The sequence below is a fragment of the Colletotrichum costaricense genome, assembly GCF_030867565.1.
Source record: "Colletotrichum costaricense strain IMI 309622 chromosome Unknown Scaffold_3.1, whole genome shotgun sequence".
NCBI lineage: Eukaryota > Fungi > Ascomycota > Sordariomycetes > Glomerellales > Glomerellaceae > Colletotrichum > Colletotrichum costaricense.
Window position 1 is genome coordinate 2,399,797 of NW_026848232.1, and position 14,553 is coordinate 2,414,349.

Consider the following 14,553-nt stretch of genomic DNA (forward strand, 5'->3'; position numbering starts at 1 on the left):
TGTTGCCCTAATATCCTTTCCTACCTCTGTGGCACCTCATCCATCCGAACAGTCCGGCAACTGACTTGCTAGATCTCGAGTCACGATGGAGTCTTTGAAACCGACTTGGTACCATGAGCTTCTTGCTCTGGGTGCTCTGTCTTTCCTGACGACTTTACATGAGTCTTCATTGCAGACCGCCGCTCGGTACCTGATCGCTCTGCTCGTGGCGCGGCACGTTATCAGGGCAGTGTACTACCTCTTCATCTACCCGTACTTCTTCTCTCCTCTCAGCCACCTCCCAGGACCAAAGGTAGGAACAACGACACAACCTGTTTTGAGACGAATTACATTATTTCTAACGCATGTGACCAGGACCACCACTTCCTTGTCGGCGACCTCATAAATCAGGCCAGGTCAGGGAACCCCATTGAGCCGTATCTCTCATGGACGCGACAATGGCCAAACGAGCCGCTTATCAAGTTCACCGGCTTCGGCAACTCAGACTGCCTCATCATCAATGACCTAGAAGTCTTCAAAGAGGTCTTTCAGACAAAGAGCTATTCGTTTATCAAGGCGCAGTTTAATACCCGCATCATTGTGCAAGTGACGGGGACTGGGATGGTGTTTGCTGAAGGAGACTTGCACAAGGCCCAGAGAAAGTTACTATCGCGTAAGTTGTCCCTCAGCACTTCATCACACGGACCTTGTGCTACTGTTTATGAACTCATCCATAACTAACTACAATCTTGCAGCCTCGTTTTCTCTCACCAAGGTCAAGAAGGCGATCCCACTCTTCCAAAGCAAAGCAAAGGAGCTCGTTCAACTCTTTGATAAGGAGATTAAGTCTCAAGAGGGCACCGTAGACAGTAAGTCTGGCCTCAAGAAGTCTGACTCGGTCGGCTGGTACCAAGTCTCGCCTCGACATTCCTCTTGCTAATCTAGCCTGTTCACGTAAAAACAGTGTCCCAAGCCTTCAGCCGCGTCACAGTCGACATCATAGCATGGTGGACCCTCGGCATCGACCTCCAAGCAACCCTAACCCACTCCTTCTTCCACCAAGCCTACCACCGGATGTTCGATCCGTCCCTCTTCGGCGGCATCCTCATGGTCATGAACGCCTACGTTCCAGGAACCCGCTCGCTCCCTTTCGAAGAGAACCGCGTCTTCAACGCCTGCAGCGGCGGCGTCCGCTCGCGCATAAGAGAAGTCATTCGTGAGCGCTTCGCGGAAATCGACGAGGTCCCGGGTGGCAGCGGTGGTGATGGTAAAGGCGCGGAAAAGACCCGCGACAGACCCGATCTCCTAACGCACATGATCCTCGAATCCAGGTCCATCAACGAACCCTGGTCCGAAGACGAAATCCTCGAAAACTGCCTCAACATGATGGTTGCAGGCCACGAGACCTCCGCCACGACGCTCACCTGGGGCACGCACATCTTCACGCTCTACCCGCACATTCAAACGCGCGCCAGGGCCGAAGTTTTGCGTCTCCTCAAGAAGAACCCGACGCCGGACTATCTCGATCTCGAAGAGGGTCTGCCCTTCATCGACAACCTCACGCGCGAGATCCTCCGCTTCTACGCACCGGGCGTCCTCGCCGCCCGCGAACCTGTCGAAGACGTCACCGTCGGCGGCACTTTTATCCCCAAGGGCACCCCGCTCTACATGTTCCCAGCCCTCGTCACACGGAACAAACGCATCTGGGGCGAGGACGTGGATGTCTTTGACCCGGACCGCTGGGACCGGCTCGAGCGGACGCCCGCGAGCAACCCGCTCGCCTTTGCGACGTTTTTGGCCGGGCCAAGGCAGTGTATCGGAAAGGCGTTCGCGCTGATCGAGATCAAGGTGCTCTTCATGGCAATTTTGAGTAATTTCAAGTTTGAGGCCGCGGTGGATCCTGAGGATATCGAGTTTGTTAATCCTAGTCCTGTTCTGAGGCCCAAGGGGGGTTTGAAGGTGAGGGTGCGACGGCTGGAGGCGGGTGATGTCGAGGATGCGTTCTTGGAATGAGTCACTTCACTGCCCGTTATGTGTGTTCTGTGTGGGCAGTAACTAATGTATCGATTGGATCTCGGCCTAATCTTACATCGATTATATTGGCAAGTCGTCGCAAGAGACTTCACAGGATTTCCCGAGAGCATGTTCCTCGACTGACCGTATTATCGAAGGGGAGTTGGCGTGATGTTAATTCCAAACTCATGTTTGATTACTCACAGTGGATTGGAACAGTAACATTTCTATTCTTGGGTCAATGGAAATTGATAAGTAATATTGGGGTGGTTGGTATGCTCCAAGGACAACATCAATTACGACCTTAAGATGTACATCGCCAATTGACATCTTCATACCTACGACGAGTTGAATAGACAGCATTCAGACACAATTGCAGACATCAATCGCCTAGAATCGCAGGGATCAATCAGTCAATGCATAGTCTTGGGTGGCCAACTGAGATGTCCCTAACAGCTAGTCGTGCGCCCCTCCCGCTTGGCGTAGAATCAACGAGGGACCAATGACTCACCTCCACTACGACTAACACTGAGACTTCAAATACCTTCATCCACCACATCAACAAAACCTCACGAAACCATCACCCATTGAATCCCAAAACTCACCCAAAACCTCTGGACATCCTAAAAGCAATGGCCTCACCCTACACCGTCCTCGTAACAGGCTCCGCCGGCCACCTCGGCGCAGCCCTAATGCTCTCCCTCCCGTCCCTAGGCCACGTCCCCCACGGCATCGACATCCTCCCCTCCCCAACGACAACAACACTCGGCTCCATCACAGACCGCGCCCTCATAGCCTCCATCCTCGCAGACAACTCGTCCATAACACACATCGTCCACGCGGCAACCCTCCACAAGCCCCACGTCGACTCCCACCCGAAATCAGCCTTCATCGACACAAACATGACCGGCACTCTCGTCCTCCTCGAAGAAGCAGCCGCCCATAAGAACCGCATCAAATCATTCCTCTTCATCTCGACAACCTCAACCTTTGGCCGCGCCTTAGCCCCAGCACCAGGCCAACCCGCAGCCTGGATAACCGAATCCGTCACGCCCTTGCCCAAAAACATCTACGGCGTAACAAAATGCGCGGCAGAGGACCTCTGCAGTTTAGTCCAACGCCAGACATCCTTACCGGTCCTCGTCCTCCGCACGTCCCGCTTCTTCCCGGAACCAGACGACGACGAGAACCGCCGCACCGCCATGCCCGACGACGCGAACCTCAAAGTCTGTGAGCTAGCCTACCGGCGGGTGGACATTGCCGACGTCGTCTCGGCCGTGGTGTGCGGGATGGAACAGGCCGGGAAGATCGGATTCGGGAAGTATATTATCTCTGCGCCGCCGCCCTTTGTTGCTGCTACTGCTGCTGCCACGAACGACGACGGCGAGGCCGCCCGCTCGACGCTCCTACGCCGCTTGGACTCGGACGCGGGCGCCGTTGTCGCGGAGGTTGTGCCCGGGTGCGCGGCCGTGTTTGAGAAGCTCGGATGGAGGTTCCTCGACAGGTTGGACCGGGTGTACGATTCCTCCAAGGCGGTCAGGGAGCTCGGATGGAGGCCTCAGTGGACGATGGAGAAAGTTGTCGAGAGGCTTGCGAGGGGGGAGGATTGGAGGAGCGAGCTGACGCATGCGGTTGGCAAGAAGGGGTACCACGCCGTGTCGACCGGTGTATACACCACGCGTGACTGAGTGCCCAAAAAGTTCACATCGCTAATCATGATGATGAACTGGCGGGTGCGATATGTTTGAACAGGAAAATTACAGATTTTGGTATTCTCAAAAGATCTATGTATGCTTTCATCAAGATATCCAATGGAAAAAACGTAAATGGGTACTCAAACAATTCCGCCAAAATGCTATGCAGCGCGCGCCAAAGTCTATGCCTCAATCTCCTCCCTCACGATTCCCAGATCCCTTCCGAGATCGAGAATCTGTGTTGCGACCGCTTCCACGTCCCATGTCTTGATAGGCACGCGGTGAGCACCGTCCCATTCGACCAATCGTGTCGTACCCGGTTGGCAATACTGCTTGAGCAACACCCGGTGATGGTCTAACCCAGCATCCTTCATGCCGTGGACGTGAATCGTCGGCAGCTTCAAGACGTGGTCCGTTCCAGGGCCTGTCGGCCAGTCATGGAACTCGACGCTCGCCTCAGCTGCGTCGCCAACACCCTGCGGCACTTCTAACCTGTCGTCGAGTACAATCAACGGCGCTCTGCCCGCGAGCAGCACGCCAAACTTCCAGTCTGCTGAGCCGCCCGCCGACGTGATGCGCTTGCCGTACTTCTTCTTCAGCTGTTGTTGCGTGTACATCAAGCTGGCACTGATCTTGGCCCCCTGGCTGAATCCCAGTAACCCCACCCACTCCCCCGTCGCGCCGATGGCGTCGTCGTCGTCCATTGCCATGCGTAGCTGGAAGTGGATCTCGGCGGACGCCGTCTCGGCGTCTACAGCCTGGTGCTCAGGAAGCCAACGGAGCCAGCGGCGGAAGGGACCATAGTCGCCATAGACGGAGACGATGTCGTGGTGAGGGGCGCACATGAAGGGTCCGTCGACGAAGACGAGACGGAAGCTGTTCTTGAGACGGGAGATGAGGGCGCGGCACTGGACCTTGAAGACGGAGGCGTTGACGCCGCCGCCGTGGAGGCAGAGGATACGCGGGAGGTGGAGGGTGGGGTCAGGACCCGGCGGCGGCGATGTAGCGCTTGGCATTGTGTAGGTACGTAGGGCCGCTTGTTTGGCGCTTAAGGCGTGTATGTGTATGCGAGTAGTGGTATAGTAGTAGTCGTTCCTTTGATGAAGTCTCGGTGCTGCAAGGTAAAGAAAAGAGCTAGGTTGTTCGGGACCGAAGAGTGAGGATTCGGGTGCTTGAGAAGAGGGCGAAGAGCGAAGATAAACGCGAGAGCAGGAGGGAAGAGAGGAGACGAGGAGCCGAGGAGAATGATAAAAGGTCGGCCACTTCTTTACTCTAATCAGAGACAGGAGGAGAAGTAGGAGGAGGAGGGAAGAAGGGAGCGTTGGCCAGCTCTACCTTGCGCTTGCGCTCGCTCACGGTTCTCGACTCTCTCACCCTCTCCTAGACGCTTGCCCACCTTTTGCGCAAGGGCAGCAAACAGAACGCCAATGTGGGGCGATGGATTCCTTTGTCCGTCGCTCACCGGCCGGAGCTCCGACACACAGGCAGGCACTGGCGCCGACTCTCTTCACTTGCTTGATTGATTGCTGACAGTCTACTGACCCCGAAGAGAGCAGACAATACGGGGAATGGGATTGAAGATCGAGCAAGGCTTGTCCCTTTCTGGTCGATGGTCACGCTCGTTGGCGCGAGTCAAATATCCGCCCCCGGGCAGCCGGGGGGGAGAAGTCTGTCGTACAGAGAGTCCAGACAGGGCCGCCCTCAGAAAAAGGATAGGAAGATCGTGGGGCGGGATCGTCTCGGTGTGTGTGGATGACAACTCCGCCGGGAAGTGGATAACTCGTCCCAACGGATTTCTGTCTGCGGGAAACGCTAAAAGGCCGCCTTGTCAGGTTGATGCGAATTCTCGTGAGCTTTACCGCAATAGAGGTTCGTCTCTGTGTTATGCCTCGCAAGCTTGATCAAACTTTTTTCTTTCTGCAAAATGCAAAATCAAAAGGACGACAAGCAACGCTATCAGACCCAGCGGCTTGGTCAAGCAGCTGCAGCGAGTGCCGAAGATCAGATTCCGGCAGCGAGAACAAACAAAGGATGAGACGAGGCAGGGCAGGGGCGTCTCTGCTCTGTTTCCTCCCAAAGTTTGCTTGTAGTTGGGGATTTGACGCGCGTGATTCGGAGTTGGAGGGCGTCGGGATCACTCTCTGGTGGCTGATTGTCAGCCCTTTCTTATTTTCGTGTCAATAGCTCGGTCGTTGGTAAGACGGGACTCGGTGTCAGGTTGCCCTCTGTGCCTGTGTTCGCGTTTCTAGTTCCCACGTCGACGGACAGGTTGGGAGACGTCCGGGATTCCCACTCTTGGCGAGGTCCGGTCCGAGACCAGTCAACCATATTTCCGCATCTCGCCCTGGTGATACCAGCCTGATTAATTAACCGGCGGTGCGAACTGGAAACGCAACGACATGTCATAAAAACCGAGCATGTCGTCTAATAAGCTTCGTGCTGGAAGCTTCTCGACTGTCGCAATATTGCAACGAAATGACATGGCGAGGACGGGAACAGGAATAGCCATGGTGGTTCGGGGTCCGATCACCGAGTGTTGATTCCCGACTAATCAATCCAACGGTACTGGTGGGTGGGCATCTCTTTCGCCGAAAAGGCCAAGTCCGTCGAGGTCCGGACAATTGACAGCTTATTTAGTCACTCGTATACCCCCGTTTCCTTTTTCGTTTGGCTTGGTTCGGATCAGACTGACAGATAATCATCTTCTGCGCATATCCTCTAGCATGACGACAGCAGGGCCGATACGTCAGAGGTTGCGACAAGTGTAAGTTTGGCCGTCATCGCGAATGCGAAGCTGTCAAACGAATTCAAATTCGACCGAGGTGACAGCTTGGCGATCGTGGCAATGGTGTCCGGGTGTGTACCCGCATCCGCTGGGGAATAAGGTTGGGTCGTTGGGGGAAAAGAGGTGGGGGAGAGAGAGAGAAAGATGGAGACCTCCCACGCCTCCCATGCCCTAGCACTGCTTAGGTAATACGGCGTGGGCACTATGATACTTACGTAAGGTGAGGAAGTACCTACGGTCGTCTACCTCTGTATCAGCTTAGGTAAGGTGACTTGAGTGGGAGTGTATCAGGTAATACGGATACGATCAAAAAGATCTTTGGTAAGGAGTCGGAATGTCGGCCCCGGCGCTCTGCGTTAGCCAATTGCGCAGCCACACGCCTCTGCCGCAGCGGTGCCGTCGGTTCCCGCCATCCCCGTGCATCAGCCACATCATGACGTTTCCTGGTGTCCCTGGTGCCGTGCCCCTCCAAGTTTCCCCTCCCATACGGCGCCCACGCTGTGCAAGGTATGAGCTGTTGCTGCTTGGCTTGGTGGTGGTGAGCTGGCAAACGATGACATGACTCTCCCCTATCTGCATTGAGAGGCCTCTCTGCAGAATATCTACACCTGACCCCGTTTTCTGGACCACAAGCTACCAGGAGCTCAGCCTCACACGCCTACGATATCCACGTTGACGACAGTATACGCCACATTACGCCCAGCAGAATTCATTAAACTTCCATCGGTCTTGCCGTAAAGCTCCATCAAACACCAGACCTACAAAAGGAACAAACGCACGGCGATTCTCTCCTCGTCGGTTCACTTTTTCTCCTTCGTACTACCATCCCAAGATACCCCTCATTTCCAAAAGCTACCAGCTATAGCAATTGCATCGCCTTCTTGCATTGCTACTTCGACGTTCTTGATTTCATCAACTCGAATCTGATCGGTCATCGACAGGAAGACACCTCTTATCATGTCTGGAACCAACCCAGAGAAGCCTCCCATCCAACCGGAGCAGCAGCTCTACCCTCCCCCTCCCACCGGCGACAACAACCAACAGCAGCCTCCCCAGTACACCTCCGGCCATGAGCAGCAGCAGTACAACCCGGACCAGAAGAGCGCCGCCGGCCCCGGCCACGAGCAGCAACACTTCCCTCCCCCGCCCCCGGGCCCTCCCCCCGCCAACCAGCCGCAGTTCACACATGCCCCCCAGCAGCAGCAGCAGCAGCAATACGCCGCCGGCAGCTCCGTTCCCCAGCAGCAGTCGTACGCACAGGCGCCGAGCCAGCAAGCTCCTTACAACCCCGCAGACCACGGCGCCGGCCACCACTACTCACAACAGCAGTTCGAGGGACCTCCGGGCACGGCAGCACCGAGCCACGCTCAGAGCGGTCCTTACACCGACCCGGCTGCCGCACACGCTGCCTACATCGCGCCCGCTACCGATCCCAACCACAAGGAGAAGCGCGGATGGGGTGAGCGCCTCTCCCAGATGGGCATGAAGGCCGCTGTGCCCATCAACGCCCTTGCCAATAAGATGGGCTCGCAGAGCTTTCTGCCCACCACCATGGATAGAGAGTGCGACAAGGCGGCCAAGATCCTCAAGAGCTTCTGCAGTAAGTCCCCTCAAACCACACCCCCAACTATAAACAACCCCATCGAGCACTCGGGTAACACACAATTTCACAGAGGAGGGAATCACATCCGACGTACCCCCACAGACGGGCGAGCACCTCGAGCCCGGCAAGCACGCCGAAGCGACCGGCTCGCGCCCCACGACGCCCAACAAGGAAAAGGCGCGCAAGGAACCCAAAGCCATCGTCAAGATCCCCTCAAAGGTCATCAACAAGGCCGTCGGCCTCGCCATCTTCACCACCGCCCGCGTAGGCTTCCAGTTCTCTGGCGCAACCGGCTCCGGCATCCTCATTGCCCGCCTCCCTGACGGCTCCTGGTCCCCGCCCTCGGGCATCCAGGTCCACGCCCTCGGCGCCGGCTTCATGATCGGCGTCGACATCTACGACTGCGTCTGCGTCATCAACAGCCCCGCCGCCCTCGCCGCCTTCATGTCCACCCGCGTCAGTCTCGGCCCTGACGTCGCCGTCGTGGCGGGCCCCTACGGCGCCGGAGGCGTCATGGACGTCGGCGCCTCCTTTGGCGGCAAGAACCCCGACCCCAAGGACAAGAACGCAAACGACCACGTCACGGACGCAAAACCCGGCGAGGACGGCAAGCTCAAGCCCGACGAGAAGGACAAGAAGCGCAGGAGCAGCAGCACCTCGCTCAAGCCCGTCTTCTCCTACGTCAAGTCCCGCGGCTTCTACGCCGGCATCCAGGTCGACGGCACCGTCGTCACGGAGCGCAAGGACGCCAACGCCGCGTTCTACGGACAAAAGGTCACCGTGGACCAGATCGTCAAGGGCCAGGTGCCGCCCCAGGGTCCCAACGGCATGTGGCCCGCCGGCGCCCACCCGCTTTACGAGGCCCTCCGCACCGCGGAGCAGCAGCAGGCTCTCCCCGAGGTCCACCTGCCCCAGGCGACGCCCGGCCAGCAGGCCCCGCCCGGGTCGATCCCCCCTCACCAGCAGCAGCCGGCCTATGGTCAGCAGCAGCAGTACGGCCATCAAGATGCCGGCGGCCCGCTAGGTTCGCACCCTCCCGGCCAGGGTGGCCCCGTCGCCTCGGGTGGTCTGAGCCGCGAGGAGCAGCTTCCGGGTTACGTGGATGACGGTGTGGCGCGGCCTGGTGTCGGTGATCACAAGGGCCACTACCAGTAAAGAGGTGGCAAGGGCAAATGATTATGGGTTTGCATAGGAAAGAAGAGTGTTCGCAAAGGGCCAGAGAGATATCCCCATGGGCGTTTTTAGTGGTTGGCATGCTTAAGCTTAGCATAGATGAATTCAGATCAAGATATCCACCAACATCAATTTCTCATACAGTGAAGATTTGCAATAGTTACTTACCAATTCGTGACACTTCCGTTTCCCCTCAATCTTACGTGAACCTCCTCCGTCCCGTCGATCATCACGTTTAAGTCGCCTTCCCTGGCCACAAGGGAAAGAACAGAACAAAAACATGGAGAGAAAACTCCTCACAGATCGTTAGTCTTCCCCATCCTCGAAACACCAGAATGAAATGGAAGAAAAGCCACGCAGTCGCCCGATAAAACAAACCGAACGCACCCTGCACGCCACTCCTTTGGGGAAGTGTGTGATATACTTCTTTTGCTCTGCCACGCTTGTTAAGAGCGTGCCTCGCCTTGCCCTCGCCTCTTGCCGGCCACACATCCTCCGGGATCACACAGCCGTCGAGATAGATTTTGCTTGCCCCAAAGTAAGCATTCGAGTTACACACACCAGATGGAAAAAGGAGAAAAAGTTGACAAGCGCACGGGAGGGAGAAGACTCAGACACGGGAAGAGAAACACACACACATACTCACTTACACATACAGAGCAGAAAAAAGAAAAGGTGAGATAGATGACGGCCGGGGCCGCTGCAGGACGAGGGTGGGACGAGGGTGGGACGAGGGATACATGTCTGCCTGTTGAAGTCCGTGGACTGTTTGTTGCGTGCTTGCTGCGCTCCCATGTATATATCACATTTTCCCTTACCTTTGTATGTTGAAAGTGCGACAGATCGCAAACCTGAAGAGGCAAGCAAAGCAGACTACGAGCAAGACTGTTCATTCACTCTTGACCTTTTGGTCTAGGAAGAAAACGAGATCTTCCAATTGCCCATCGCTTGGAACAGATATTGGAGTGCGAATTAGGGAGGTAACTTGGCGAAACAGCAACCCCCAAATTGATAAGGACGTAGGGAGAAAGCAAGTAAGAGCTTTGACTGGCTTCCGCCAAGTCGTTCATCGTACGCGGCTTCATCTTGCATTCAAGTACACATGCTTCGGATGCTTCACAGACACAATTGCAACACTATTTAACTCCATCGTTTTGCATTACTAGAGGATTACCGCAGTATATATAGACGCTACCCTACCCTCGAATTTTATACTATTTAACCTTAACCCTTTTCTTACCTATCCTTTCTTTTATTTTACCCTCTCCTTTATTAAAAAATTATTAAAATTATAGTTTTAATAACTTATTAATAAGTTAATATTACTATTTAAAAATAAATAACTTATTTTTATATATAAATACTAGGAGTTTTATTATTATAATAATAATAATAAATATATTAAAATATTTAAAAAAGCTTTTTAATAGATTTTTAATACTATTTAAAACGATTATCCTCGAGTTATAAAAAAAAACTAAGGCACTATATTAATATAGCTTTATTTATTTTATTAATATTAATAATACCTTTTTAATATAAAATATATTAATAATATTCTATAATTACGTTATTATATTTTATAAATCGTACTTAATATTAATAAGGATTTTAATATTATTTACTAAGTTTTTTATTAAAATTGTTATTATAAAGTTAATTTAGTTATTAATATTTTAATAAGTATTTTAACTTAATTTAGAGGCTCTTATAGCTCTTAAAAAGAGGCTTTTAAGAGATTTATAATTCGACTTTTTACTTATTATAAGTAAAGTTATTATAATTAAAACTATAGTAATTAAAACTATAATAATTAAAATTATAATAATTAAAACTATAGTACTAGTTATAAACTTTAATAATAAGTAGTTAGTAATATAATTATCTTTTTCTTATAATAAGCTTAAAAAAGTATCTTAATTTAAGTACTAAGTAAGTACTATATTATTTTATTAAAACTATATTCTTATATTTATAACTTAGAAAGAATTAACTTTCTTTAATAACAAGGTACTTAGACACAATTGCAAGCCATGTCTGGCTGGCTGCATCCGCACGCTAGCCCTAGTTGGCTTCGGAGGGCCTTCCCGAACCAAGGGCACGCATGGTCCTATTGCAAAGAAACATATGCTGCTGTTGCGGCCGGCAAGGGAAGCAAAAAAGCAATGGTTGGTTCTGAGCCCTCCTCAGATTGAGAGCCGCCATGCCATCGCAGTGAGCACAGGAGATCATGCAGGCGGGCCAAGTGCGGGGATGGGCAAAGAAATGGAGGCCCAATCAATAAGTCGGGTCGATGAAAAGTGATAGTTTTCGAAGGAGTAGGTTTGGACGTCCAGCATCTGTTGGAACTTTGGAAGGAATGCTTTCAAGCTTCTGCTTGTGAGCCACCGACGCGCTCGCAACAACAGACAAGAAGGATTCAAACGGAGGTCGAACGGAAATAGTGCCTCAAGGCTACGACCCCTATACGGTTCTTGATCGAGCCACTGAGATAAGCGGAGGGAAGAAAGCAGATCGCGATATACGCCAAATAACCCCTTGCACTATGGCAGCCGACAGGCCGTATGGAGAGCGATTGACAGACGATGGTGCGGCGTAGTCCAGGGGCCCACGGCCCAACTGCCGGCCGGCTCCCGTGCGGTCCCGCGTGGTTAGAGGTTTAGCATTATGGCATCCATTAGGTCAGTGACAATCAATCCGGAGCCGTCGCCAGCGCTGAATGGTGTATGGTGTTTGTCACTGGTTGGAAGTTGGCCAACGGGCTGGATATTGTTGTAGGGAATAGCCATATCGAGCAGGGCGATCCTCAAGCGATGTGAAACGGATCAGTTGGGTGATCCGCAGGGGTTCATCAGGTAACTTTTGACGCAATTCAGACGACGTTCATTGTGCGGATTGTCTTGGGTCCAAAATAGCAGCGGTAATGGACGGATGGCTGGTCCTCGGGTGCTTTTAGATGTGAGCTAGGCGCCGTACCAGATGCTCTATTCCTCGAGGTAGGTATGTTAGACTACCCCCGCCGGCAGTTTATTCTTGATATCGATTCCGACATTCCAGTCCATAACCAGCAAGGCGGTGCATCGCATTTGTGACGATTGTCTAGACTTTGCTTGTCTCGCCAAAGCCGCAAGCTCGAATCGCGGGATCCATGCCCTGTTCTGAGTCGCCGGGTTCGCTGAGCGAAATTTCAGAATTCTCAGTCTGAGCGGAATTCGTGAGTCGTGGTGATCGGATCCATGAGCTGGTGGAGTAGCTTAACGACTGGATTTTGTACGCAAGGTTGTGCTGAGGACGTCATCGACTCCACGACGATGAGACGGCCTGGGATATGCAGGTCTCTCTGCGCCTTTTGACGTTTAGCAAGAATGCTTTCTGGGCCTTCGTCTGAGGTTAAGTCTTCTTGTTGCTTGCTTCGGCCTTTCGCCGGCGGTTCAGAACCCCCAGTGGCCCCTATTTTTGCCTGTGTGCCTCTGCAAAGTCCAAACTCCAACTGCCCACAACCCCTTCTTCATCTGATATCCCCACGCCAAGGAAACGGTCACCGGAAACTGGCGCTGAATTGATGGATAACAGATCCGTCAGGCCATGTCGGGTCCATTAAATGGGCTCTCCAGATGCGGTGGGATGAGCAGGTCGATCGACCGTGTCCAGTAATGCTCGCCATTTTTCTCTCTTTTCCTCATTCTGGGCTTCAGGGTGTACTCTGTGTCCGTTGCACGATTCGCACGCGGTTGGGACCGGTTTGCTGGTGCAGCCGTCATCTAAACATTTCCGATTTCTCGACGATTAAGCTCATCGCCAAGTCCAAATGTTTGTCTTGACTGGCCGGGGAGAGCTGGCGCAATTGACTTTTGCCCAACTTTTGACTCTGCGCTTCCCGCTTGTCGGGGCATGCAGTGGAAGGCTGGAAAGTATGTTGGCTAAGGTTCACGGCGTCGAACCGAAAGTCTGATGGACTGGGCCAGCTGCCGCTCCAAGCACCCGCCGTGGTTTGGGGATGGGTGGCTGGACGGTTGAGCTTCACCACCATGCGTGCATGCCACCATGGCTTGAAAGGGGAACAAAGAATGCGTGTCTGTTGTCAGAGAAATGCTGATCGGCCGCGGTTCGCAGCAGGATCCGCGTCATGTTTCGTCGAAGCAGAAAGGAATCAAACGGCGCCGGCACAATCCCTGAATCGGGAAGCGTCGCTGTCAGTTGGGGGTGTCTAGGTCCCTAGGATGCATGGACTCGAGAAATGATTTGTTGCAGAGTAACAGTCCATTGAACGGCGGACCCTTTTCAGCCAGCCTTCAGTCCGTTTTAGGACCATGGTGTCGCAGGCACCGCAGGGTACCCGAAGCAGTTGTCCAGCCAGAGAGGACATTGGCTTGAAAGCAGCGCCTCCCGTCTTTCGTCGACGTCGATCCCAGCGGGATGGAACATGGGATTGGCTCTCTGGCTTCTTAGTGCTCCAGCCTCCAGGTGGTTCTATGACCGTTGAGGACGCTGAAAGGGACTGTGGCCGGTTGTACGAATACGTAGGAGCAATAAGGGCGATTGCTGAAGATCTGCTGAGCCTCCCCAGGGCGGCAACCTTCTGGAAGAAGCGCGGTAAGCAAGTATTTTGTTTTCGGATCGCGGCAAATGCGTAACCAAGCTTGGAAGACAGCAGCTGTTTGTGGCCTCTGGGACCAGCCGGCAAAGGAGAGAGCGTAGCCAAGTGCGCAGCTAATTGGCCACTTTGGTGGAGGCGACGGTGCAAACTGGGTCGTCCGGTTAGGAGTGACGACGCGTAAGGCGGCCCGTTTTTCTCGTGGTGCAAAAAATAGCAACTCTTCTGTCGTATGTATCTTGATTTCTGGCAGACAGAGGGTTTCATTCGGAGTAATACTGCGCAGGCGGCGGATGGCAGGAAACAGTGGCACCAGAACAGGCTGTGCTCGTGTATTAGCGGGTACACCGTATGAAGCGTGCAAAATCCTCAGTGGCAACCACGCAAACCCAAGTCAGGACTCGGGAAAGACGCTGCACCCGTAGGGCAATGCCAACCAGCTCGTGTTGATCGTGCTGCAGCGGACGGAACAAGGTGGCCCAGAGTACAGTGCACAACAGAGCGGGTTCAGAAGGGCCGATGAGGGCCGATGACGATGGCGATGCAGGCTGAACCAGCGTCACGGGTTTGGTGGCAGAGGCGGCGACTCGGCGCGAATTGATGATAGGCCATCCAGTTTCTGTAGAGGGGTTCCTTTCCTGCCATCTATCCGTAGCTGGTGTAGCTGCACGGAAACAACTCCGTGGGAGTCGGTGGAAGACGCCATATGTTT

At 53.5% G+C, this 14,553-nt stretch overlaps 4 protein-coding genes across 4 annotated transcripts; 3 read left to right on the forward strand and 1 right to left on the reverse strand.

Annotated features, from left to right (window-relative positions):
* Nucleotides 1-85: 85 nt before the first annotated feature.
* CCOS01_03638 (cytochrome P450) lies at nucleotides 86-1,992 on the forward strand (the record flags this gene model as incomplete). Its single annotated transcript, XM_060451824.1, has 4 exons — nucleotides 86-292; nucleotides 355-652; nucleotides 735-848; nucleotides 944-1,992. The coding sequence occupies 4 exons, from the start codon at nucleotides 86-88 to the stop codon at nucleotides 1,990-1,992; spliced, it is 1,668 nt and encodes a 555-aa protein (XP_060318089.1).
* A 632-nt stretch (nucleotides 1,993-2,624) lies between these two features.
* On the forward strand, nucleotides 2,625-3,680 carry CCOS01_03639 (NAD dependent epimerase/dehydratase family protein; the record flags this gene model as incomplete). The annotated part of the gene is made up of 1 exon (XM_060451825.1): nucleotides 2,625-3,680. One exon carries the CDS (start codon nucleotides 2,625-2,627, stop codon nucleotides 3,678-3,680), a length of 1,056 nt encoding a protein of 351 aa, XP_060318090.1.
* A 188-nt stretch (nucleotides 3,681-3,868) lies between these two features.
* CCOS01_03640 (citrinin biosynthesis oxidoreductase CtnB) lies at nucleotides 3,869-4,702 on the reverse strand (the record flags this gene model as incomplete). The annotated part of the gene is made up of 1 exon (XM_060451826.1): nucleotides 3,869-4,702. One exon carries the CDS (start codon nucleotides 4,700-4,702, stop codon nucleotides 3,869-3,871), a length of 834 nt encoding a protein of 277 aa, XP_060318091.1.
* Nucleotides 4,703-7,428: 2,726 nt separating this feature from the next.
* CCOS01_03641 (LAS seventeen-binding protein) lies at nucleotides 7,429-9,229 on the forward strand (the record flags this gene model as incomplete). Its single annotated transcript, XM_060451827.1, has 2 exons — nucleotides 7,429-8,071; nucleotides 8,145-9,229. The coding sequence occupies 2 exons, from the start codon at nucleotides 7,429-7,431 to the stop codon at nucleotides 9,227-9,229; spliced, it is 1,728 nt and encodes a 575-aa protein (XP_060318092.1).
* Nucleotides 9,230-14,553: the final 5,324 nt, after the last annotated feature.